General features: G+C 52.8%; 2 protein-coding genes across 2 annotated transcripts; one reads left to right on the plus strand and one right to left on the minus strand.

Annotated features, from left to right (window-relative positions):
- The first annotated feature begins 2,548 nt into the window (after positions 1-2,548).
- On the plus strand, positions 2,549-3,481 carry LOC137454345 (olfactory receptor 14A16-like). Its single transcript, XM_068164394.1, has one exon. The coding sequence runs from the start codon at positions 2,549-2,551 to the stop codon at positions 3,479-3,481; it is 933 nt and encodes a 310-aa protein (XP_068020495.1).
- Positions 3,482-23,323: 19,842 nt separating this feature from the next.
- On the minus strand, positions 23,324-24,073 carry LOC137454378 (olfactory receptor 14A16-like; the record flags this gene model as incomplete). Its single annotated transcript, XM_068164426.1, has 1 exon — positions 23,324-24,073. A coding segment is annotated over one exon (750 nt), but the record flags the coding sequence as incomplete, so codon positions are not given.
- Between the last annotated feature and the right edge of the window lie 1,137 nt (positions 24,074-25,210).

Genomic DNA, 25,210 nt, shown 5'->3' on the forward strand with positions numbered 1-25,210 from the left:
CAGAGCACTGCCATAGCAGTATTCACATGGCTGAAGGGTAGTTTCAGAGAGGATGGAGCTCTCCTTGGGTGTGTTACGAGACCAAAACCTCCACAAAGTGCAGTTTGAAAGGTTCAGAGTGGAGATGAGGCCAAAGAAATGTCCCTCAAAGGGCAGAGCTGCTATGCATGAGGCCATCCAGAGGTGTTGGGAAATGGCAGGGAGAGTTGAGACAGCTCAGGGAAGGGATGGAAATGGCAGGGGGAGAGCTGAGTGGGGAAGCAAGATTGGTGTCAGCAGCCTGAAGGGAAAGAACTAAAGGCATGGGACAGTGTAGGAGAGGCTGCAGTAGGGATGGCCAAGGGCTCTGGCAAGACTCAGAGGCCCAACAGGACCAAGGTATTTGTACCCTTGGCTTGAGCAGTTGTCTCTGCCACCAAGGCCTGTGAGGAGAAACTTGGCTTTGAGGCTTTGAGGTTCTTCTATTGCAAGGGCAGTGGTCAGGGCTTGGCTTTATGTTTCATAGAACAAAGGCATACTTTTCTGCCCTGTACTTTGCCTTTGTCTCCCTGCAATCCTGGCCTCTAACAAGCTGCTCTAACGAGTCCCTGGGGAGCCTTTGTCAGTAACAAGCCTCAGTGAGGCCAATCAGTGCTTCAAGGTACTTTGGAGTTTGCTTCTGACTTGGACTTCTTGAGAGGCTTCTTGACAGTACCTTGGCAGAGTCTCCTGGCAGTACCTGAGGATGATGTAATCAGCCCCAAATACTCCATGGGTCTCATTAAAATACTGCTGAACCTCTAATTATTGCCAAGGTTTCTGCAGCTAATTGGAGAGGATTTTATTGCACAAAGCATCTGATAAAAATGATTTCACCGGGTGAATCAGAGCCCAGAGCCACAGGTGAGGGACAGGATCTGCCTTGCCAGGGGCTGGGGGTCAGGGCTTGGCCCTTTGGATCAATGAAACCCCTCCAGGTTTACTCAAGAGCAGAGCCACCTTTAGCTGCTTGTCCTGACCTGTCAGCACTGCCTCAGTTCTCTGCTCTCACCAGATCCTGGAGATGCTTCTGTGCCTCCAGTGAAGCTTCCCTTGCATCCACTCTCTCCTTCTGCTCTAACTAGACCCTGGGGACCCTTTCCCAGTATGCTTCATTGGGACCCATTAAGAGTAGAAGAAACTTCAGAGTTTGACTCTGACTTTGTCTTCTGGAGAGGTTTCATCAGCTTCTTCTCAATCCCTAAGGGTTACAGGGCACCAAAAGCCACCATACGAGTCATTAAAACACCTTGGGCTGGTCATTTGCTGCCCTATTGGGCTGGACTCCTGGGCTGGAAGGAACTGCTGGCAAGCAGGCAGCACTGCAGGAGACAGGTCTGGCCAAGAGCAGAACAGCACAGCAGGGCTGAGGACACTGCCAGAGGATCTCAGGGACATGAGGAAGGCAGAGAGAGCTTCAAGGTGGCCAGGACTGGGAGGGTGACTGAGAACTCACTGGAGGAGAAGACACTGCAGTCACTGACACTGTGAGACTGTGGGTGCAGCACACTGCAGCTGTAGCTCCTGGAGGCATCTCCATCTCGGCAGCTGATGCTCAGCTGAAGGCTCCTGGAGTGTGCACACAGAAGGATGACCAAAGCCCTTCAGTTCCATCCTGTGAGCAGCAGTGAGCAGAGCTGGGTAAGGAGAAGGCTTCGCCTCCAGCCCCTCTGCCTTTCTCTCTTCCCTTCACTGTCTCTGCAGCACTGCAGGCCTGCTCCCTCTTTCTCCACCTCTCCATGGGTGTGGTGGTTTTAGGCTATGCCTTTAAAATTTAGTTACAGATTTTGAGCAGAAAAGCAGAAACAAAATAAATAGATCACTCTTGGGTGTGAAAAGGGAAAGAAAAGATTATCCTACACAAATTCATTGGATAAATATCTGGAACCAGAGGAGCTGTACCATAACAATTCTCTCTCTTCTCTTCTGATCTCAGCTGTTTTGCTTTTCTCAGGAGAGATCACCTGCTTTGGCTGGCCTTGGCTAAGTCTAACCCACTGCTTTTTTTCTCTCTCCACTCCTCCTTCCTCTCTTGGAACAGGGGGCTAGGGGCTGGGGGCAGTGGAACAGCTTCCATGGTCTCTGACCAGGTGAGTTTTGTGTCGTTTGCTAGTTGTAAATACCTGTCTAATATTATCACTCCTGGATATTTTGTACCTGTTCATTGCCTTCCATTGTAGAGTGTAGCTCTTGCTTGTCAATACAGCTTCATTTGCTTCTAACTGAGCTGCTCTGGCAAAGCTAATGCTGGGGGGAAATTTGAACCCACCACCATGGGACTCTTGTTCCCTAGGATTGGGCTGTTGGTCACTTTCTGTTCTGACACCAGAGGAATCTTCATGGCAATTCTGGGTCACTGCTGCATTTGAAGCTGCAATGAACTCTGCCATGGGCTGGTAGTGATGGGACTGAGCTGATCCATTCCTCATGCCGCGCAGGGAGGGAGGTTACGATGAGGCTGAGAGAAGTGTGCCCTAACTTGTCACTGCCTTTCCCTCCTTGGACAGGTCTCCATGGCCAGAGGCAGCAGATGTCCAACAGCAGCTCCATCACCCACTTCCTCCTCCTGCCATTCTCAAGCACAAGGCAGCTGCAGCTCCTGCACTTCTGCCTCTTCCTGGCCATCTACCTGGCTGCCCTGCTGGGCAATGGCCTCATCATCACCACCATAGCCTGGGACCACCACCTCCACACCCCCATGTACTTCTTCCTCCTCAACCTTGCCCTCCTTGACCTGGGTGCCATCTCCACCACTGTGCCCAAATCCATGGCCAATTCCCTGAGGGACACCAGGGACATCTCCTATGCAGGATGTGTTGTTCAGGTCTTTCTGTTTCCCTTTTTCATGTCAGCAGAGTATTTTCTCCTCACCACCATGTCCTACGATCGCTACGTTGCCATCTGCAGACCCCTGCACTATGAGACCCTCCTGGGCAGCAGAGTTTGTCTCCACCTGGCAGCAGCTGCCTGGGCCTGTGCTTTTCTCAATGCTCTGCTGCACACAGTCAATACGTTTTCCCTGCCCCTCTGCCAGGGCAATGCTGTGCACCAGTTCTTTTGTGAAGTGCCCCAGATCCTCAAGCTCTCCTGCTCCACATCCTACCTCAGGGAACTTGGACTTCTTGTGCTCACTGCCTGTTTATTCCTTGTCTGTTTTGTGTTCATTGTGGTGTCCTATGTGCAGATCTTCAGGGCAGTGCTGAGGATCCCCTCTCAGCAGGGACGCCACAAAGCCTTTGCCACCTGCCTCCCTCACCTGGCTGTGGTCTCCTCGTTTGTCAGCACTGCCTTCTTTGCCTACCTGAAGCCCTCCTCCATCTCCTCCCCATCCCTGGACCTGGTGGTGTCAGTTCTGTACTCAGTGGTGCCTCCAGCAGTGAACCCTCTCATCTACAGCCTAAGGAACCAGGACCTCAAGGCTGCCCTGAGCCAACTGATCTGTGGCTGGTTTCAGAAGCAATAAACTCTTTGTCTTCTCCTGCAGAGCAGTTCTGATGTCACTCAGTGCAGGCCCAGCCTGGCTGCTCAAGTTCTGGCTGCTGCTGGTGGTGTTCCCCTTGTGAGAATGTTGTTCCTACACAAATGTCTTTCTTCAGACCATTTCTGGTTCATTGTCCTGTCTGGTGTGACCCAGAGGCTGCAGACATGATGAGCTGTGCTCCCTGTGTGTTGAACACAATAAAGGACCCTGCAGGGAGTTGTTTCTCTGAATTCCTTCTTCCAAGGCTTCTGTGGAGCTGCAGGGCAGTGCCTGTGTGCAGAGATGGAGGAGCAGAGTCTCAGCACAGCAGCAGTGCCAGGGAGCCCCAGAGCTTGGGCTGTCCTCAGCTGCTCTTTCTTCTCTTCCACCCTCTCCTGCTGAGCCTCTGTGCTGGGGCAAGGCCTGAGTGCTCTGGCAGCTCAGGCTCTGTGCTGCTGTGCGGCAGCGCTAGGACTGCAAGCAGGGACAGTTCATGGCAGCTTTTGTGAGAGAGCTGTGCTCCGGAGCAGCACTGCCATCAGAACAGGAGGTCTCCTCATGCCTTCATCCCCCAACTCCCTCAAATTACAGACTGCACCTACTTAGAATCCATACTGGATACCCTGACCCTCTTCCAGTACAGACTCAGCCTAAATATTGTTCCTTTAGCCCTATCCCAGTACAGATGATGTTTCATCCCAATAAAAGCTACCTTATATTGTCTTCTTCCTCTATAGTCTGCGTCCCAGCACAGCACAGAATATATCCCCTGGCTCCCTTCCCAGTAACATCTGCATCCATCCCAGTACAAACTGCACACCCTCATGCCCTCCCAGTACAGTCTGAGCCCTGCCCCAGTCAAAACAGGATCCCTTTAATCCCTCCAAACACACATTAGGCCTTTTCCCTATAAAAACTCCATCCTTTGATCACCTCCCAGTAAAGCCTGGACCCCTCACACTCTAATCAGTCCCAACCAAAACTCCTCCTCCCCTGATTCCAGTCCCCTGCTCTAACTCACAGGTGGTGAGCTCATCCCTCAACTCACCCATCCCACCTCAGCCTCTCACACACCTACCCCTGACCCTTCGCATTGAGGCCTTGCCCTTTACCCCAGCCCTCAACAGATCCCCAATCCAAACCCAAGCTGTGCAACTCAGAGCTGGTTCTCCCCTCAGCCCTACGTAGCACCCTCAGCAAGACACCAAAGCCTCTCCACAGCCTTGGCCTGAGCCACAGATTGGAAGGACAGATCTGAGCCCTCAGCCCCAATCTTGACACCTCAGCCCCAGTCCTCCATCCTCTGCTCTAAATCATCACCTGTATCCCTTCCCACACTTAAGGGATTCTGCTTGGCCCCTGGCACAGGGCAGGGGTTGGGAGCTCCCAGAGCAGCCTCATGGCCTTGGAAGAAGAGCAGGAGGTGGCCTGTGCCTGAGCAGCTCACAAACACCAGGAGCAGATGGGTGGCAATGCCTTGGGTAGCTCAGCTGTGCCTCAGGATCTCCTGCACAGCAGCTGCCACAAGGCTGGGCAGGGGCTGGGAGGTCACTGCTGGCTCAGCAGCTGAGAGGGCAGCAGCAGGAAGAGAGCCGCAAAGGGACTGGGAGGTCACTTCTTGCTGCAGCAACTGAGAGGGCAGCCCCTGACTCCTGCCTGGCCTCTGGACTTTTGGCCTCCCAGCTGCCAGAGTTCCCAGCAGGCAGCAGAAGGCATGTGGTGTGCAAGGGACTTGTGTGACTCCGTCTCTAAGCACCTGGTGGCCCCTGCAGGAAGAGCCTTGGAGCTGGGTTGTCACCTCCCTGCCATATGATGGCCTAAGGGGACAACAGCAAGGACAGGGCTTATCTTTGGCTGCTGGAGAAGCTGAGAGGCAGCAGCAGGGACCTGCCTTGGAAGGCCCTGGAGAGGTTTCTTGTACCTGCTCAGCTGCCAGGCCACAAGCAGTCTGAGGCCTTGGGCCAATATTGGGACATTAGTGAGGGCTGGGGATCTCCTAGGGCAGGAGAGGCCACTTGGCCATGAGGTGAGTGTGAGGTCACTGCAAACTCCAATCCCCTTGTGTCATTGGCCTGTAGCAGACCCAGGGCTGAGCTGGGGACTGTGCCAGGCAGCAGCAGGGAGGTATCTTGGCTGTTGCTTTACAGCTGGAGTTTCTGCTTTGTGCCCAGGCAGAAAGGCCTCTGGCAGTGACCATTCCCAATGGCCTGGGAAGGAGCAGAGCCTGAGCAGAGTGAAGAAGGCCAAGTGCAGCTGGGCTGTGGTAGGAGGGGTGTGGCCATCCAGACACAGAGGTTGTCTTCCCCTGCACTCAGCACTGCTGTGACCACATCTGCAATATTGGTGTCTGGCTGTGGAGTTCCTTAGTCTGCAGGAATGGAGAGGTTCAGGAGAAGCTCTGCAGGAGATCTGCCTGGATGGAGTTTGGAGTCTCTATCTAGCACCTGAAGCTGCTGAGCTTCTTTAGCCTGGTGAAGTGAAGGCTCAGGGGTGATGTGCACCTGCTTGAAGGGAGGTGTCAGGTGATGGAGCTTTTCTTGGTTGTGGACACAGAAGGAAGCCTTCAGAAGGTGCAACTTAAAGGGTCAGAGTGGAGGCCAGGACAAAACAATGTCACTCAAAGTGTAGAGCTGTGGTGCAAGTGGTGACCCAGAAGGAGTCTGGACAGACCATGTCTGCTTTTTTCTGTCAAGGAACAGGCAGGAAGAGTGCAGAGCTCTGAGTGAAGGTGTGGAAATATCAGGGTAGGAGCTGTCTGGGAAAGCCAGATGGATGTCAACACCCTGAAGGGAAAGAACTGCAGGCATGGGACAGTGTAGCACAGCCTGCAGGAGGGATGGCCAAGGGCTCTGGCAGGGCTGAAAGGCTCAACAGGAACAAGGTCTTGATCCTGTTCCTTCTGGCAGCAGCTTCTGCCACCATGGCTGCTGAGAGGAAGTTTTAGTTGGAGGCTCTCAGGATCTGCCTTTCCAAGGCCTGAGGGTCAGAGCTTAGCCTTTCTCTTTCAGAAACCAAGCCCAGGGTTTGTTCAGCTGCACTTTGCCTTTGTCTGCCTTCAATCATGGCCTCCATTGAGCTTCTTTGACAATCCCTGGGAGGCTTTGTTGCTAATGGCCCTCAGTGAGGCCAATTAATACTTCAAGGCACTCTTTGTTTTTCTTCTGACTTCTTGAGCAGATTCCTTCAGTCTCCTCTCAGTGTGTGACTCTCAGGCAATGATCCCCAAGTGCCCTGAGAGCTATTTGTGTCTCTGTAGTTTTCTCCAGGATTTCAAAGTGCTCCTCACAAAGCTCCTTTATTATTTATTTCATATCAAAGGTAGAATATTCTGTTAGCTTTCAGTTCAGAGCAGAGATGATCATTCACCAAATGACACTGACCCAGGCTGTCTCACCAGGACATCTGCACTTGCAGGGAAATCTGTCCTTCAGGTCTGACATTGAATGGACAACTTTGCTCCTCACCCTCCCCAACCTCCCCATTGCTGTCCCTGCCCAATCCCATCCAAGGCTTCCCAGGCATTGAAGCCTCTGGGTTTTGCCAATATCATGGGCACAATGCCAAGGCACAGTAGCTTCACTAGTACAGGTTGGGCTATCTATATCTGTGGTAGGGATTCACTCCTCTGTCCATCAGGTCCATGGGCAGTAGCCATGGGACTAAATGATTGAATTTTGGGGCTTCCATATATTCCTCATCAGCTGCTGACAGTAAAAACTGCTTCTGCCAACTGTGAGTCCCAGCTGTGCCTTGAGCTATCATCATGTCTTGTAAGAAGACCATTGGTCTGTTCAGCCACACCATTAGCCTGAGGATAATATGGGGTAGAGAACACTCCTTTAATTCATTCTCCTTGCACCCAGTCTTGCACTGTGCTCACTGTGAAGTGTGATCCATTGGCACTTTGGACACACTCAGGCACAGGTAGAATGCTGAACCATTTCTCCAGAGCTTCAATCCTTTGAGCTCCTGTGGCAGTACTGAGAGCTGTGGCCATGGTTCATCCTGAAACCACTTCTGCTCCTACCAGGATATAACTTTTCCCAGGAGAGGTCTTCAAAGGGCCAACATAATCAATTTGCCAGGGGCTCCACAGAGTCTTCTCATGTCTGGTATGTTGGGCAGAGGCTTGGTTTGGGTGGTTGGCCTTAAGCCTTACCCAACATTGTGGCCCTGCTGTAAGAATTGTTTCAAATGTTTCAAACTGACCACCCTCGAGGCTGACACTCAGAATAGAGGTTGGCCTTCCCTGCATGGCCTCTTCTGATGTGCAGCCACTCAGCCAATCCTCCTCAATCTTCCCCTTCATTGTTCACCACAGGAATTTTTGCTGGGTGATCTGCCTGCTGGTTCCATTTTGCAGCAGCTCTTCCCTTCTGGGCATGGCCTTTGACCCATCCTACCTTTGAGGCTCTTGACTGACTCAGAATCATGGCCAGTCTCCAGCTCTCCAGATTGATTAGATTCCCCCTGACACATCCATTCAGTGGCACCCTTGTAGGCTGCACAGGAATCAGTGTGAATAGCAGTGGCACCATTCTCTGCTGCCAGCATGAGTGCAGGGCAATTCTCCTTCCTGTGCACCACCTTCCTCTGTCACAGTCTTCCCAGTACCAACCTCCAGCACTGCAGCTTTCTGTTGCCATTTGCATCCCATATAGTGGGTGGATGCAGCTGTGAAACACACTCCTGCATTTGAGTCTGTGGTCAGCTCAGCTGCTGCCTTAGTTGCAGACAGTTCATAGGGCAGACCTAACAGCACTGTCTGCAGTCCCAGGCTGTGGTAGGTTGGAAACTTCTGCTGGAGCCTTTCTCATTTTCCAGTGACTGTCCAGTGAGCAGCATTCAAGCCAAGAAAGACAAGACAAAAAGAAGACATCAGGAATCTGATCAAGATCCATTCCTGGCCAGCCCTGCAACTTGCTTCTCATCAAGGGGTCATTGTCTTCCTTCACAGTATCACAGTATCACTTAGGTTGGAAAGGACCTCGAGGACCATTGAGTCCAACCTATCAACACAGACCCCATGACTAGACCATGGCACCAAGTGCCACGTCCAATCCCCTCTTGAACGCCTCCAGGGACGGTCACTCAACCACCCACCCTGGGCAGCCCGTTCCAATGACGAACGACTCGCTCGGAGAAGAACTTCCTCCTCACCTCGAGTCTAAACCTCCCCGGCACAGCTTGAGACTGTGTCCTCTTGTTCTGGTGCTGGTTGCCTGGGAGAAGAGGCCAACCCCTTCCTGGCTACAACCACCCTTCAGGTAGTTGTAGAGGGCAATGAGGTCACCCCTGAGCCTCCTCTTCTCCAGGCTAAACAATCCCAGCTCCCTCAGCCTCTCCTCATAAGGCTTGTGTTCAAGGCCTCTCCCCAGCCTTGTTGCCCTTCTCTGGACACGTTCAAGTATTTCAATGTCCTCCTTAAACTGAGGGGCCCAGAACTGGACACAGTACTCAAGGTGCGGCCTAACCAAAGCAGAGTACAGGGGCACAATGACTTCCCTGCTCCTGCTGGCCACACTATTCCTAATGCAGGCCAGGATGCCATTGGCCCTCTTGGCCACCTGGGCACACTGCAGGCTCATATTCAGGCGGCTGTCGATCAGCACCCCCAGGTCCCTCTCTGTTTGGGAGCTCTCCAGCCACTCTGACCCCAGCCTGTAGCTCTGCATGGGATTGCCGTAGCCAAAGTGCAGCACTCGGCACTTGGACTTGTTGAATGCCATCCCATTGGACTCTGCCCATCTGTCCAGTCAGTCGAGGTCCCTCTGCAGAGCCTTTCCACCCTCTAACTGACTAACATCTGCTCCTAACTTGGTGTCATCTGCAAACTTGCTGATGACCGACTCGACCCCCTCATCCAGATCATCAATGAAGATGCTGAAGAGGACAGGGCCCAGCACTGATCCCTGGGGGACACCACTGGTGACTGGCCGCCAGCTGGATGTGGCACCATTCACTACCACTCTCTGGGCCCAGCCCTCCAGCCAATTCCTAACCCAGCACAGAGTGTAGTGGTCCAAGCCATGAGCTGACAGCTTAGCCAGCAGTTTGCTGTGGGGGACGGTGTCAAAGGCCTTGCTGAAGTCCAGGTAGACCACATCCACAGGCCTCCCCACATCCACCAGGCGGGTCACCTGATTATAGAAAGAGATCAGGTTGGAGAGGCAGGACCTGCCCTTCCTAAATCCATGTTGGCTGGACCTGAGCCCTTGGTCATCCTTCAGGTGCGCAGTTATTGCCACCAGGATAATCTGCTCCATCACTTTCCCTGGCACTGAGGTCAGGCTGACCGGCCTGGAGTTTCCAGGTTCCTGCATCCGACCCTTCTTGTGGATGGGGACCACGTTGGCCAGTTTCCAGTCATCTGGGACCTCACCTGTGAGCCAGGACTGGAGGAAAATGATGGAGAGCGGCCTGGCCAGCACATCTGCCAGATCTCTCAGCACCCTAGGATGGATCCCATCCTGTCCCATGGACTTGTGAATATCCAAGTGGCTCAGCAGGTCCCAAACTAATTCCTCATGGATTTCCGGGGCATTACACTGCTCCCCAACCCCATCACCCAGCTCCGGAGGCCACTTGTCCTGAACTCCTGCCTTGCTGTTAAAAATTGAGGCAAAGAAGGTGTTCAGGACCTCAGCTTTATCCTCATCCTCAGTAACTGTGTTCCCCTCCAGGTCCACTAGGGAGTGCAGGTTCTTCCTGCCCTTCTTCTTATTGTTAATATATTTATAAAAATGCTTTTTATTGTCTTTGACTGAGGTGGCCAGCTTCAGTTCCAGCTGGGCCTTAGCCTCCCTAATTTTATTCCTACATAATCTAACAGCTTCCTTGAACATACCTCGAGAAGCCTTCCCCTCCTTCCAAAGGTGATACAGCCTCCTCTTCCCCCTTAAATCCTCCAGGAGCTGCTTGCTCATCCAGGCTGGTCGCCTTCCCCGCCGGCTTGCCTTCCGGCACATGGGAACCGCCAATTCCTGTGCCTTCAAGAGCTCCTGTTTGAAGTAGGTCCAACCCTCCTGAACCCCTTGGTTCATGAGGGCTGGTACCCAGGGGACTTTGCAGACAAGTTTTTTAAATAGGCTGAAGTTCGCCCTTCGGAAGTCCAAGGTGGAGGTTCTGTTGGTGCTCCTCCCAATCTCCCTGCATATTGAAAACTTCACTATCTCGTGGTCACTGCACCCTAGGCAGCCTCCCACGATCACATCTCCCACCAGCCCTTCCCTATTGCAGAACAGCAGGTCAAGCAGAGCCTGTCCCCTGGTAGGCTCGCTTAACAGCTGTGTCAGGAAGCAGTCCTCCATTCGCTCCAGGAATCTTCTGGACTGCCTCCTCCCTGCTGAATTAATTTCCCAGCAGATATCTGGGAGGTTGAAGTCACCAACAAGGACAAGATCTGATGATCTTGAGACAGCCTCCAGTTGCTTGTAGAACAACTCATCAGCCTCCTCATCCTGGTTGGGTGGTCTGTAACAGATTCCAATCAGGATGTCAGACTTGTTAGGTTGTCCTCTGATTTTGACCCACAGGCTCTCAACTACCTCATCTTCCACCTCAAGTTGTGTGGCAGAGATTGACTCTCTAATATACAGAGCCACCCCTCCTCCTCTTCTCCCTCGCCTGTCTCTCCTAAAGAGCCTGTAACCCCCCATTGTAGCACTCCAATCGTGGGTGCTGTCCCACCAAGTTTCTGAGATGGCGACTACATCATAGTCGCCCTGATGGATTAGGATCTCCAACTCCTCTTGCTTGTTGCCCAGGCTGCGTGCATTGGTGTACATGCATCGCAGCTGGGTTCCTGACTTCTCAACTGACCCTACCTTGCGCCCTACTCTACCTCTGCAGAGGGACCGATTGCCTCACCCACCCCCTTCAGACCTAGTTTAAAGCCCTCCTAATGAGCCCTGCCAACTCCAGTGCCAGGACTCTTTTACCCCTTCTAGATAGATGCACCCCATCAGGACCCAGCAGGTCAGGTGCAGTGAAAGTTGCCCCGTGGTCATAGAACCCAAAGTTCTGCCTCTGGCACCATCCCCTGAGCCAATTGTTGATGGTGTGGGTTCTCCCATTCCTCTCAGTGTACACCCCTGACACTGAAGGAATTGAGCAGAACACCACTTGAGCTCCTGCCCCATCAATCAATTGTCCAAGGGCCCTGAATTCCTTCTTAATTGTCCTGGTGCCCTTCCTGTCAATCTCATCACTCCCAGCCTGTATTACCAGCAGAGGGTAATAGTCAGTGGGCTGGATTAATTCAGGGAATCTCTTCGCAATGTCCCTAACCCCTGCCCCTGGTAGGGAGCAGACCTCCCTGTGGGATGGGTCGGGACGACATATGGGTCCCTCAGTACCCCCCAGGAGAGAGTCCCCAACAACTATAACCCTTCTCCCTTTCTTTGTGGAGCTAGTCGTTATAGCCGGTGGGGACCGCTTGGGCTTAGGCTTCCCCCCAGAGCTGGCCGTTACAGCTGGTGGGGTCCGCCTGGCCTTAGGCTCCCCTCTGGATGGCTGCTCTTCAGCCTCAGCCCTCTCATCCTTACTGCCCTCAGCCTGCAGGGCCTCATACTTATTATGCAAGGGCAGCGGAGGAGGAGGAGAGGGTAGGGGTGGATTTCTCTTGCCACCCCTGGCAGGGACCCGTATCCATCCCTCTCTGCCTCCAGGAACCCTTCCCTCAGCAGGGGAGATCTGCAGAGCCTTCTCCCACAAGTCTAACTCCCTTTCACTTCCCCTTATGGTCCTTAGCCTAGCTACCTCCTCCTTCAGCTCGGCCACTTCATCCTTCAGCTCTGCCACCATGCTGAGGAGAAAATTCACCTGCTCACACCGGACACAGCTGTCCTCTCCCTCCCCCTCTATTCCAAGTGCCAGGCTGAAGCACTCTCTGCAGCTGGCAGCCTGGACTCCAGCATGTTGGTGAAACAGCTCTGTCTGGGCAGATGCTGCTTTTCTACCCTTCGTCCGAGTGACAACCATGGTGCAACGTTTAAGGTTTGGATTTTCTGTTTGGGTTTTGGTTGGTTTTTTTTTGGTTTGTTTTTTTTTTTTTGTGTGTCACCCAGCCATTAGACAGCTACTGAGCCAAAATGGCGCCGCGCGCACAGCCCGGGCGGCTTTTAAAACTGCCGTGGCTGACGTCAGGCTCCCGTGACCCGTGCAGGCTCGAGTGAGCATGATCCTGCCGGCTCCTCCCCCTACCAGCAGTCCTCCCGACCCGTGAAGCCCCGAAAGGAAAGCAAAAGAAAAACCCCGAGAAACTCACAGCTTAAGCGGAGCGGTTCCGGGCGAGCGGTCCCGATCAGCTACTGAGCCAAAATGGCTCACATGTCATCACATAGACAGAAACTGAACTGATTGCTGTGGTGGTGTTCCAGAACTGTGACAAATATTGTGCTTTCTCCAGCACCATGAGCTGAGATACAAACTAACAGAACAGTTGAGAGCAGGACCAGGGCTGCAAGGGGAGCCAAGGGGCCCAGACCTGCAGAGCCTGTGGCTCCTTCTTCAGGCATAGGTGAATGTTACAGTTCCCCTTTCCCACAGCCTATCCCCACTCAGTTCCCTGTTGCATCTTGATTTGTACAGGGGCTCTTCTCCCCACTCGCCTTTCCCATCTGCCTCAAGGATGCAGCACTTGGTTCTTTTTCACTCCCATCCTTTCTCACATGCTTTGCTTGCACATCTTATCACCTCCAGGGCCTCACACAGACATGAAGGCCATCTCAACATTTCATTATCACTCCTTTTTTTGGTTCCTATAGATTGATTCTATTGCAAACTAACTGTGTTGTTCTTAGCCACACTACTGTGAAACTCCAGACCGTCCCAACTGGATATTTCCACACTGTACCTAAGCTCCTAAGATGTTAATGTTGGCAGCACCAACCAGTCCCTTGCATGGGTTACCCTTTTCTCCCCCAGAGCCTGTAATGTGAGTTTGGCAGGAGGGCTTTTGTTTACAAAGCCACTCACTGCCTTGCATTTCACTTTGTGTTGGCTGGGTTCTATAGCCAGGTCCCTATCAGGCTTTCTCCTGCTTACGGACATTTGTGTTCCTGGGTCTGTTACAAACCTTACACAATCTCTCTTAATTTCTGTAATGGGCTTCAGACAGTTATTGGAGAGCCTCTGCATTGCCAGCACCTGCCCAAGAGGGTGGCTCTCTGCCTTCCCAGGGATACACTTCTTTGGTCAAGTGTTCTGAATTGATGAAGTCCTTCTTCGGAGCAGCAGGCACAACTTCCTCTCCAACCCACTGCTTGCTTGCTCTCTGCTTTCTGCTGGCAGGGTTATTTTTATTCCTCAATATCTGTACTAATGCTGTACACATGCTGTGCCATGTGCCAACTGCTGTGGAGGCTGTGCTGGAGCCATGGCAGCAGGCACAGCACAAGCAGCTTGTGTGTGGTCCTGGCTGGGAGCTGCACACATTTTAAAGCCACATTTTGAGGCCACAGATAAAGAAGTGAAGCCCATCAGGAGTGCTAGGAGTTGATACTGGAGCTCTCCTGAGTGCATCCCTCTCGCCCACTGATTGTGTGCAGCTGCTTTGAGCACAGACCCTATGAGGTCTGAACAGTTGCCAGGATTCATAACAAGAGTAGGATGATATGGAAGAGGAAAAGAATGAATAGAAGGAGGAGGAGGATTAAGAGAAGGAGAAGGCTGATGGGAAGGAGGAGGCTGACGGGAAGGAGGAGGGCAAAACCCCCTCAGCCAGTCTGTGATGCCCAAGCAGCCACATCAGTGCCCTGAGTGTAGGCAGAGCTGCTCACTCAGCTTGCAACTGGTAAACCCCAACTATCCAGAGCCCAGTGCGCAGCCCTCTGTGTGTGGTGACTAAGACAAGAACTTCTCCCTCAGCTCCAACCTCATCTGGCACTGCAGCATCCACAGAAGCAGCTGCATCTCTGCACTGAGGCAAGAGCTTTGCCCAAAGGTCCATCCTCACTCAGCACCGCTGCCTGCACACCGGTGCCAGCCCTTCCCCTGCACAGGCTGCAGCAAGGGCTTCAGCTGCAGTTCCTCCCTCACCTGGCATATTCACCCCCACGCCGGTGACCAGCGTGCCCCAGGGGACACAGCAATACACCGACCCCGGCACTGCCAGGCCAAACATGACCCCCCTGGGAGGGCCTTCTCCAGCAGCTTGAACTGCAATCCCCTCTTTTACACCTTCTTTCCTCAGAAGCAAATGTGCCCCTGCCCTTCTTAGCACCAGCCAGTGCTGAGGAGAGTAATGACAGTGCTGAGTCAGCACAGCCCCTGCCACCACTGCAGCTGGGTTGGGATTTGGCTGTTTGTTCCTCAACACTTTGGGTTTCCTAGAGGTAAAAGAAAAACCTCATCCCAAGGATAAAGCCTAATCAGAATGGAAACCCCAACCCTAATAAAGTATTGTCTTTGTTTGGTTTTTCTTTGACATTTCTTTCCCAAAAGGCCACTTTTGGGGGCGTTTCTTTCCCAGGGCCAGGGATGAAGCCATGTGCTCACTGCAGGGAGCTGTCCTTGAGGGGTCCTGGAAGGATCTTGAATGCGAAGTGAGGAAATCAAACTCAGTGCCTCCCATAGGCATACAGCAGTATCCTTCACTAACCTGCATGGACATGGAATGATGGCTCCAAAATGTACCTGTGCTGAAAAGGTTAACCATGGTCCTCATCTAGGACTCAGTAACACACAGGCATTAGAAGCCTAAAGCCTTATTTGATAGACAAAGTCCTTCCATGTCTTGGTCTTTGCTGCCGTCTCCTCTCCTTTTAACAACATTGCAGTCCCCATGTCATCTGTCTTGTATTGTTCCTACTGGTCCTCTGCCAATCCCACAGAACTGTCCTTGTCTTGCTAGTGAGGCCCAGGGGTGTGAGAACCCAGCCTGCTTTCCAGACTCAGCCTTATTTCTCTCTCTGTCTAGAGCTGCCATCTGCTGCTCTAGCTCCATTTGCTCTCCCAAGCTCCAGGTTTACTTTCTTGACGTCAGAAAGCTAAGCTCTGAACTAGTGGGAGAGTTTCTACCAGTTAGTGAGAAAGTTCTGAAGTTAGATGTCCTTCAGATGTCCTGCTGAGTGTTCTGGGAAGGGCTCAGGTGAGGGTCAGTTCTGAGAGGTAGAGTTTAGGTTGTGGCTGGGTTGAGGCCTGGGGTTAACACCCAATGGTCAAAGCCAAGGGTAAAGGCTGGAGGCAGGATGAGCAATGGGGGCAGAGTCAGGGTCAGGGGTGAGTTTGGGAGTGGCTGAACTGTAAGGGGTGAGGTGAGGGGTTGGCTCAACTCCACTGCATTGGAGCAGGGAACTGAGTAGAGGGGATGGGAGGGGCCCAGTCTGTACTGGGAGGGCATCCTAGGATCCAGCCTGTACTGGGAGGTGATAAAAGCATTCAGTCTGTAATGGGAGGTGTGTCAGTTTCAATTCAGGCCCTGAGGAGACCCCCACACAGTGGGGGAGGGCTGGGTGGGGAGGGAAGGATACACTTCCCTGCCAAGGAGCCCTGCACCCATGCCTGGTGAAGGAAGACAATGACCCCCTGATGAGAAGCAAGCTGCAGGGCTGGCCAGGAATGGATCTTGATCAGATTCCTGATGTCTTCTTTTTGCCTTGTCTTTCTTGGCTTGAATGCTGCTCACTGGACAGTCACTGGAAAATGAAAGAGGCTCCAGCAAAAGTTTCCAACATACCACAGCCTGGCACTGCAGATACAGTGCTGTTAGGTCTGCCCTATGAACTGTCTGCAACTAAGGCAGCAGCTGAGCTGACCACAGACTCAAATGCAGGAGGAGTGTGGTTCATAGCTGCATCCACCCACTGCATGAGATGCAAATGGCAACAGAAAGCTGCAGTGCTGGAGGTTCGTCCTGGGAAGACTGTGACAGAAGAAGGTGGTGCACAGGTAGAAGCATTGCCCTGCACTCATGATGGCAGCAGAGAATGGTGCCACTGCTATTCACACTGATTCCTGTGCAGCCTACAAGGGTGCCACTGAATGGATGTGTCAGGGGGAATCTAATCAATCTGGAGAGCTGGAGACTGGCCATGATTCTGAGAAATAGGTTACTCAAGACCCTCAAAGGTAGGATGGGTCAAAGGCCATGCCCAGAAGGGAAGAGCTGCTGCAAAATGGAACCAGCAGGCAGCTCACCCAGCAAAAATTCCTGTGGTGAACAATGAAGAGGAGGATTGAGCAAGATTGGCTGAGTAGCTGCACATCAGAAGAGGCCACCCAGGGAAGGCCAACCTCTATTCTGAGTGTCAGCCTCAAGGGTGGTCAGTATGAAATATTTGAAACAATTCTTACAGCTTGTCCACAATGTTGGGTAAGGCTTAAGGCCAACCACCCAAACCAAGCCTCTGCCCAACACACCAGACACAAGGAGACTCTTATGGAGCCCCTGGCAAAGTGATTATGTTGGCCCTTTGAAGACCTCTCCTGGGAAAATTTATATCCTGGTAGGAGCAGAAGTGGTTTCAGGATGAACCATGGCCACAGCTCTCATACTGCCACAGGAGCTCAAAGGGTTGAAGCTCTGGAGAAATGGTTCAGCGTTCTACCTGTGCCTGTGTCCAAAGTGCCAATGGATCACACTTCACAGTGAGCACAGTGCAAGACTGGGTGCAAGGAGAATGAATTAAAGGAGTGTTCCCTACCCCATATTATCCTCAGGCTAATGGTGTGGCTGAACAGACCAATGGTCTTAGTAAAAGACATGCTGATAGCTCAAGGCACAGCTGGGACACATGGTTGGCAGAAGCAGTTTTTACTGTCAGCCGCTGGTGAGGAATATATGGAAGCCCCAAAATTCAAACATCTAGTCCCATGGAACTAGTGATGTCTGCTGCCCATGGACCTGATGGACAGAGGAGTAAATCCCTACCACAGATATTGATAGCACAACCTGTACCAGTGAAGCCCCTGTCCTTTGGCATTGTGCTCATGATATTGGCAAAACCCAGAGGCTTCTATGCCTGGGAACCCTTGGATGGGATTGGGATTGGGCAGAGACAGCAATGGGGAGGCTGGGGAGGGTGAGGAGCAAAGTTGTCCATTCAATGTCAGACCTGAAGGACAGATTTCCCTGCAAGTGCAGATGTCCTGGTGAGACAGCCTGGGTCAGTGTCACTTGGGGAATTATCATCTCTGCTCTGAACTGAAAGCTAACAGAATATTCTACCTTTGATATGAAATAAATAATAAAGGAGCTTTGTGAGGAGCACTTTGAAATCCTGAAGAAAACTACAGAGACACAAATAGCTCTTAGGGCACTTGGGGATCATTGCCTGAGCCTCACACACTGAGAGGAGACTGAAGGAATCTGCTCAAGAAGTCAGAAGCATGACAAAAATTCCTTCAAGTATTAATTGGCCTCACTGAGGGCCGTTAGCAACAAAGCCACCCAGGGGTGGTTAGAGAAGCTCCAAGGAGGCCATGATTGAAGGCAGACAAAGGCAAAGTGCAGCTGAACAAACTCTGGCCTTGGTTTAGGAAAGAGAAAGGCCAAGCTCTGACCCTCAGGCCTTGGAAAGGCAGATCCTGAGAGCCTCCAACTAAAACTTCCTCTCAGCAGCCATGGTGGCAGAAGCTGCTGCCAGAAGGAAGAGGATCAAGACCTTGTCCCTCTTGAGCCTTTCAGCCCTGCCAGAGCCCTTGGCCATCCCTCCTGCAGGCTGTGCTACCCTGTCCCATGCCTGCAGCTCTTTCCCTTCAGGCTGTTGACATCCATCTGGCTTCCCCAGCCAGCTCTCCCCCTGACATTTCCACACTTTCACTCAGGGCTCTCCTCTCTTGCTGCCTGTTCCTTGACAGAAAAAGGTAGACATGGGCTGTCCAGACTTGTTCTGGGTCACCTCTTGCACCACAGCTCTACACTTTGAGTGACATTGTTTTGTCCTGGCCTCCAGTCTGAACCTTTAAGTTGCACCTTCTGAAGGCTTCCTTCTGTGTCCACAGCCAAGAAAAGCTCCATCACCTGACACCCCCCTTCAAGCAGGTGCACATCACCCCTGAGCCTTCACTTCACCAGGTTAAAGAAGTTCAGCAGCTTCAGGTTCTATATGGAGACTCCAAACTCCATCCAGGCAGATCTCCTACAGAGCTTCTCCAGTACCGCTCCATTCCTCCAGACTAAGGAACTCCCCAGCCAGACACCAATATTGCAGATGTGGTCACAGCAGTGCTGAGTGCATGGGGAGGACAACCTCTGTGTCTGGGTGGCCACAATCCTCCTACCACAGCCCAGCTGCACTTGGCCTTCTTCACTCTGCTCAGGCTCTGCTCCTTCCCAGGCCATTGGGAATGGTCCCTGCCAGAGGCCCTTCTGCCCAAGGCCTTGGAACCCATCTGCTCCTGATGTCCATCAGCTGCTCAGCCACAGTTCACCTCCTGCACCTCTTCCAAAGCCATGAGGCTGCTCGGGGAGTTCCCAGCCCCTGCCCTGTGCCAGGGGCCAAGCAGAGTCACTCAAGGGTAGAAGGGGATCTAAAAGTGCAGTCAGAGCACAGGAAGGAGGTTTGGCGCTGAAGTGCTCAGGGGAAGGATGAGGGCTCAGGGATACCTTTGAGGACAGGGGCTCAGGCCAGGGCTAAAGAGCATCGTTGGTGTCCTGATGAACCCAGTCTGAACTGGGGGGGCTTAAATTGCAGTCACAGAATATGAGGGCTTCGAAAGGGACCTCCAGAGATCCTCCAGTCCAACTCCACTGCCAGAGAAGGATCACCCAGAGCAGGGTCACACAGGAACACATCCAGGCAAGTTTGAAAGTCTCCACAGAAGGAGACTCCACAACCTCTCTGGCCACCTGCTCCAGACCTCCAGCACCCTCACAGCACAGGAGAGTCTCTTCATGGTGAGGTGGAGCTTGCTTATTCCATCTTGCACCCATTGCCACTTGTCCTTTCACTGGGCACCACTGCCAAGAGCCTGGCATCTTCATCTGACACCCCCCTCTGATACTCATAGACATTGATCAGATCCCCTCTCAGGCTTCTCCTCTCCACACTAAACAGCCCCAGGGCTCTCAGTCTGTCACAGAATCACAGAAACATTCAGGTTGGAGAAGACTCTCAGGATCACCAAGTCCAACCAATAACCCTGCTCTACAAGGGTCACCCCTAAGCCATATCCCCAAGCACCACATCCAAACCACCTTGAAACACCTCCAGGCTTGGTGACTCCACCACCTCCCTGGGCAGCACATTCCACTCCCTGACCACTCTGGATGGGAAAATTTATTTCCTACTGTCCAGTCTGAACCTACCCATTCCTAGCTAGAGGCCATTCCCTCTTGTTCTGTCACTAATGACCTGTGAGAAGAGACCAGCAGCAGCCTCTCCACAACCTCCTTTCAGGTAGTTGTAGAGAGCCATGAGGTCTCCCCTCAGCCTCCTCTTCTCCAAACTAACCATCCCCAGCTCCTTCAGTTGCTCTTCATCACATTTATTCTTCAGGCCCTTCCCCAGCTCCTTGCCCTCCTCTGCCCTGGCTCTGGCACCTCCACATCTCTCTTGGATGGAGGTGCCCAAAACTGCCTGCCAGAGTAGCTCAGTTGGTAGCACATCAGACCTTTAATGGGAAGGTCGTGAGTTCAAGTCTGCAGTGGGCAGTAGTGTCCTCCCTACTCTAGTCATGAGGTCTGTGGTGACAGGTTGGACTTGATGATCTTTGAGGTCCCTTCCAACCTTAGGAATACTGAATGAAAACTGGACACAACACTCGAGGTGTGGCCTCCCCAGAGCTGAGTCCCAGGGGACAGTCACCTCCCTGCTCCTGCTGGCCACAGCATTTCTGATCCCAGCCAGGATGCCTTTGGCTTTCTTGGCCACCTGGGCACACTGCAGGCTCCTATTCAGCTGCTTGTCCATGAGCAACCCCAGGTCCCATTCTGCCAGACAGCTGTCCAGCCACACTACCCCTGGAGCATTGCTTGGGGTTGTTGTGACCCAAGTGCAGGACCTGGCACTTGGCCTTGTTGAAGCTCCTCCTGGTAATGTTGGCCACAGATCCAATCTGTCCAAGTACCTCTGCAGAGCCTCCCTACCCTCATGCAGATCAACTCCGCCACCTAACTTGGTGTCATCTGCTCACTCACTGCTGACACACTCTGTGTCTTCATCAAGGTCATCAATAAAGATGTTAAGCAGAAGTGGTCCCAACACTGAGCCCTGAGGAACACCACTTGTGACTGTCTGCCACCAGCTGGATTGAACTCCACTGAGCACCACTCTTTGGGCCCTTTCACCCAGCCAGGGCTGTATCCAGCAGAGCATTGCTCATCCAAGCCAGGAGCAGCCACTTTGCCCAGGAGAATTCTGTGGGGAGCAGTGCCAAAGGCTTTTGGAAAGTCTAGGGAGACAATAGCCACAGCCTTGCCCTCATCCAACAGTCACTCATCCTGTCAGAGAAGGAGATCAGGTGGGTCAGGTAGGACCTGCCCTTCCTAAACCCATGCTGACTGGGCCTGATCCCCAGCTTGTCCTCTCCAGGTCATGTAATGGTGCTGGAGATGCTCTGCTCCATGCCCTGCCCTGCTACCGAGCTCACACTGCCAGCTCTATAGTTTCCTGGATCCTCCATTCTTCCTTTCTTGGAGCTGGATGTCACATTTGGTGCTCTCCAATACCCTGGGACCTCCCCAGTGAGCCAGGACTCCAGGTCAATAATGGATAGTGGCTTGGCAACAGAGATGTTCAAGTCCCTTCCTCAACCTCCGAGCCTCTGTTGGACTCTCTCCAGCAGATCTCTGTCTCTCTTGACCTGGGGAGCCCCAAACTGCAGGAATCCAGTTTGGACAGGAAGGGCCCAGTCGGTACTAGGGTAGGATTTCAGTGTATACTGGGACAAGGGCCACTGTTACTGGGAGAGGCCATGGGATCAGCTTGTGGTGGGAGGTGTCCAAGACTTTACTAGGAGGCACCAGGGGCTCCTGTTAGTACTGGGAGGGAGCCCAGTCTGCACTGGGAGAGCTCAGAGAGGTTCAGTTTGTACCTGGAGGGGGCCCCAGTCTGAACTGGGATGGCATCAGGGGATCAGTTTGCAGGGATGGGTCCTGGTCTGTGCTGGGATGGAATCAGGGTTTCAGGAGATGCACTTTGTACTGAGATGACACTCAGACTGTGTTGGGAGATGGCAATGGGATCCCATTTGTACCAGGATCAGGCCACAGCTGCACTGGGATCAGGATATCCACTTTGTGCTGTGCTGGGTGCAGCTGGGACTGGGAAGGGGTCCAAGGGATGCACTTTGTAGTGGCACAGGAAACTGTATGGGAGATGGCAAAATGATGCAATTTGTCCTGGGATAAGAACACATCTGAGCTGGGAGGGGTTCAGGAGATGCAGTTTGTCCTGAGATGTGACCAGGTCTGTACTGGGAAGGGTTAAATGGTTCCAAATCGTACCAGCACCCCTGGGTGCTCTGGGGGGGTGTGGGCACACAGCAGTGCCACTCACACCCACCCTGGTGCCACAGTACTGCACTGAGCAGTGTGACATCACCACGCTGGTCATCCCCTCCATGGCACTGCCTGATGGTGGCTTCTACCTCTACCCCTGCCCTGTCCCCCACCCTGTGACACTGATGGCTGTCCCCAACCCCAGGTCTCTGGCCTCTGGCTGTATGTGCCCCATGTCATGGCAGCTGACTCTGGCACGTACATGTGCATGGCCAGTCTGGGCACTGGTGCCTGTGAGGCCTCAGTCATTGTCACTGTGATTCCCAGCACCAGCTCATCCTACAGTGAGAGCAGGCTCAGTGACACTGCTGGGGACGTACTGGACCCAGACAGGTGACCACAGCTCCATCCTGATTGTAATATGTGGAGACCAGACTGTAGTGGAATGTGCCCAGGGAATGCATCTTGTACTGAAATGGGGCCAGGCTGTACTGGGAGGGGATAAGGGGATCCACTTTTTATTGAGACAAGGCCTAAGGTGCACCTGGAGGGATGAAAGGGATCCTGTTTGGACAGGGCCAGGGCCCAGGCTGTACTGGGAGGGCATGAGGGTGTGCAGATTGTACGGGGATGGATGCAGATGGTACTGGGAGGGGAGCCATGGGATGCATTCTGTGCTGGGATGGGAACCAGGCTGCAGTACTACAGGACAGTAGGATGCAGTTTGTACTGGGATGAGGCCAGATCTGTACTGGGAGGGGTTAAAGGAACCATGTTCAGACTGAGTCTACACTGGAAGGGGGTCAGGGTATCCAGTCTGGACAGTGGAGTAGGTCCAGTCTGCAATAGGAGGATGTTGGGGTATGAAGGCATGAGGAGACCTCCTGTTCTGATGGCAGTGCTGCTCTGGAGCACAGCTCTGTCCCACAAGCAGCCCTGGACTCTCCCTGCCTGCAGTCCCAGCACTGCCACACAGCAGCACAGTGCCCAAGCTGCCAGAGCACTCAAGCCTTGCCCCAGCACAGAGGCTCAGCAGGAGAGGGTGGAAGGGAAGAAGGAGCAGCTGAGGACAGCCCAAGCTCTGGGGCTCCCTGGCACTGCTGCAGTGCTGAGACTCTGCCCCTCCACCTCTGCACACAGGCACTGCCCTGCAGCCCACAGAAGCCTTGGAAGAAGGAATTCAGAGAAACAACTCCCTGCAGGGTCCTTTATTGTGTTGACCACACAGGGAGCACAGCTCCTCATGTCTGCAGCCTCTGAGTCACAGCAGACAGGACAACACTGAACCAGAAATGGTCTGAAGAAAGACATTTGTGGAGGAACAACATTCTCACAAGGGGAACAGCACCAGCAGCAGCCAGAACTCGAACAGCCAGGCTGGGCCTGCACTGAGTGACATCAGAACTGCTCTGCAGGAGAAGACAAAGAGTTTATTACTTCTGAAAGCATCCAGGGATCAGTTGGCTCAGGGCAGCCTTCAGCTCCTGGTTCCTCAGGCTGTAGATGAGAGGGTTCACTGCTGGAGGCACCACTGAGTACAGAACTGACACCACCAGATCCAGGGATGGGGAGGAGATGGAGGAGGGCTTCAAGTAGGCAAAGGAGCCAGTGCTGAGAAACAGGGAGACCACAGCCAGGTGAGGGAGGCAGGTGGCAAAGGCTTTGTGGCGTCCCTGCTGAGAGGGGATCCTCAGCACTGCCCTGAAGATCTGCACATAGGACACCACAATCAACACAAAACAGACAAAGACTAAACAGGCACTGGCCACAATAAGCCAAAGTTCCCTGAGGTAGGATGTGGAGCAGGAGAGCTTGAGGATCTGGGGGATTTCACAGAAGAACTGCTCCAGAGCATTGCCCTGGCAGAAGGGCAGTGAAAATGTATTGGCTGTGTGAAGCAGAGCATAGAGAACCCCACAGGCCCAGGCAGTGGCTGCTAGGTGGAGACAAACTCTGCTGCCCAGGAGGGTCTCATAGTGCAGGGGTCTGCAGATGGCAACGTAGCGATCATAGGACATGGTGGTGAGGAGAAAATACTCTGCTGACATGAAAAAGGCAAAGAGAAAGACCTGAGCAACACATCCTGCATAGGAGATGTCCCTGGTGTCCCTCAGGGAATTGGCCATGGATTTGGGCACTGTGGTGGAGATGGCACCCAGGTCAGTGAGGGCGAGGTTGAGGAGGAAGAAGTACATGGGGGTGTGGAGGTGGTGGTCCCAGGCTATGGTGGTGATGATGAGGCCATTGCCCAGCAGGGCAGCCAGGTAGATGGCCAGGAAGAGGCAGAAGTGCAGGAGCTGCAGCTGCCTTGTGCCTGGGAATGGCAGGAGGAGGAAGTGGGTGATGGAGCTGCTGTTGTCCATCTGCTGCCTCTGGCCATGGAGACCTGTGCAAGGAGGGAAAGGCAGTGACAAGTTAGGGCACACTTCTCTCAGCCTCATTGTAAGCCCTGTCCCTGAGCTGCATGAGGAATGGATCAGCTCAGTCCCATCACTACCAAACTGTGGCAGAGTTCATCACAGCTTCAAATGCAGCAGGGACACAGAATTGCCATGAAGATTCCTCTGATGTCCGAAGAGAAAGTGATCAGCAGCCCAATCCCAGAGAACAAGAGTCCCATTATGGTGGGTTGAACTTTCCTTCCCATCATTAGCTTTTCTAGAGCAGCTCAGTTAGAAGCAAATGAAGCTGTATTGACAAGCAAGAGCTACACTCTACAATGGAATGCAATGAACAGGTACAAAACATACAGGAGTGACAATATTAGACAGGTATTTACAATTAGTAAATCACATGAAACCCCCGGTCAGAGACCAGGGAAGCTGTTCCTTCTAAACCTTACCCCCCTGTTCTAAGAGAGAAAGGAGGAGTAGAGAGAGAAAAAAAGCAGTGGGTTACACTTAGCCAAGGCCAGCCAAAGCAGGGGATGTCTCCTGAGTGAAGCAAAACAGCTGAGATCAGAAGAGAAGAGAGAGAATTGTTATGGTACAGCTCCTCTGATTCCAGATATTTATCCAATGAATTTGTTTAGAATAATCTTTTCTTTTCCTTTTCACACCCAAGAGTGATCTATTTATTTTGTTTCTACTTTTCTGCTCAAAATCTGTATCTAAATTTTAAAGGCATTGCCTAAAACCACCACACCCATGGAGAGGTGGAGAAAGAGGGAGCAGGTCTGCAGTGCTGCAGAGACAGTGAAGGGAAGAGAGAAAGGCAGAGGGGCTGGGGGTGAAGCCTTCTCCTTACCCAGCTCTGCTCACTGCTGCTCACAGGATGGAGCCAAAGGGCTTTGGTCCTCCTTCTGTGTGCATACTCCAGGAGACTTCAGCTGAGCATCAGCTGCCGAG

The sequence above is a fragment of the Melanerpes formicivorus genome, unplaced genomic scaffold, assembly GCF_026170545.1.
Source record: "Melanerpes formicivorus ecotype bairdi unplaced genomic scaffold, bMelFor1.0.p_v2 SCAF_80, whole genome shotgun sequence".
Classification (NCBI taxonomy): Eukaryota; Metazoa; Chordata; class Aves; order Piciformes; family Picidae; genus Melanerpes; species Melanerpes formicivorus.

What these genes read in the sequence shown, in the direction of transcription:
- LOC137454345 (XM_068164394.1), top strand. Translation starts at nt 2,549, where the DNA reads ATGTCCAACAGCAGCTCCATCACCCACTTCCTCCTCCTGCCATTCTCA.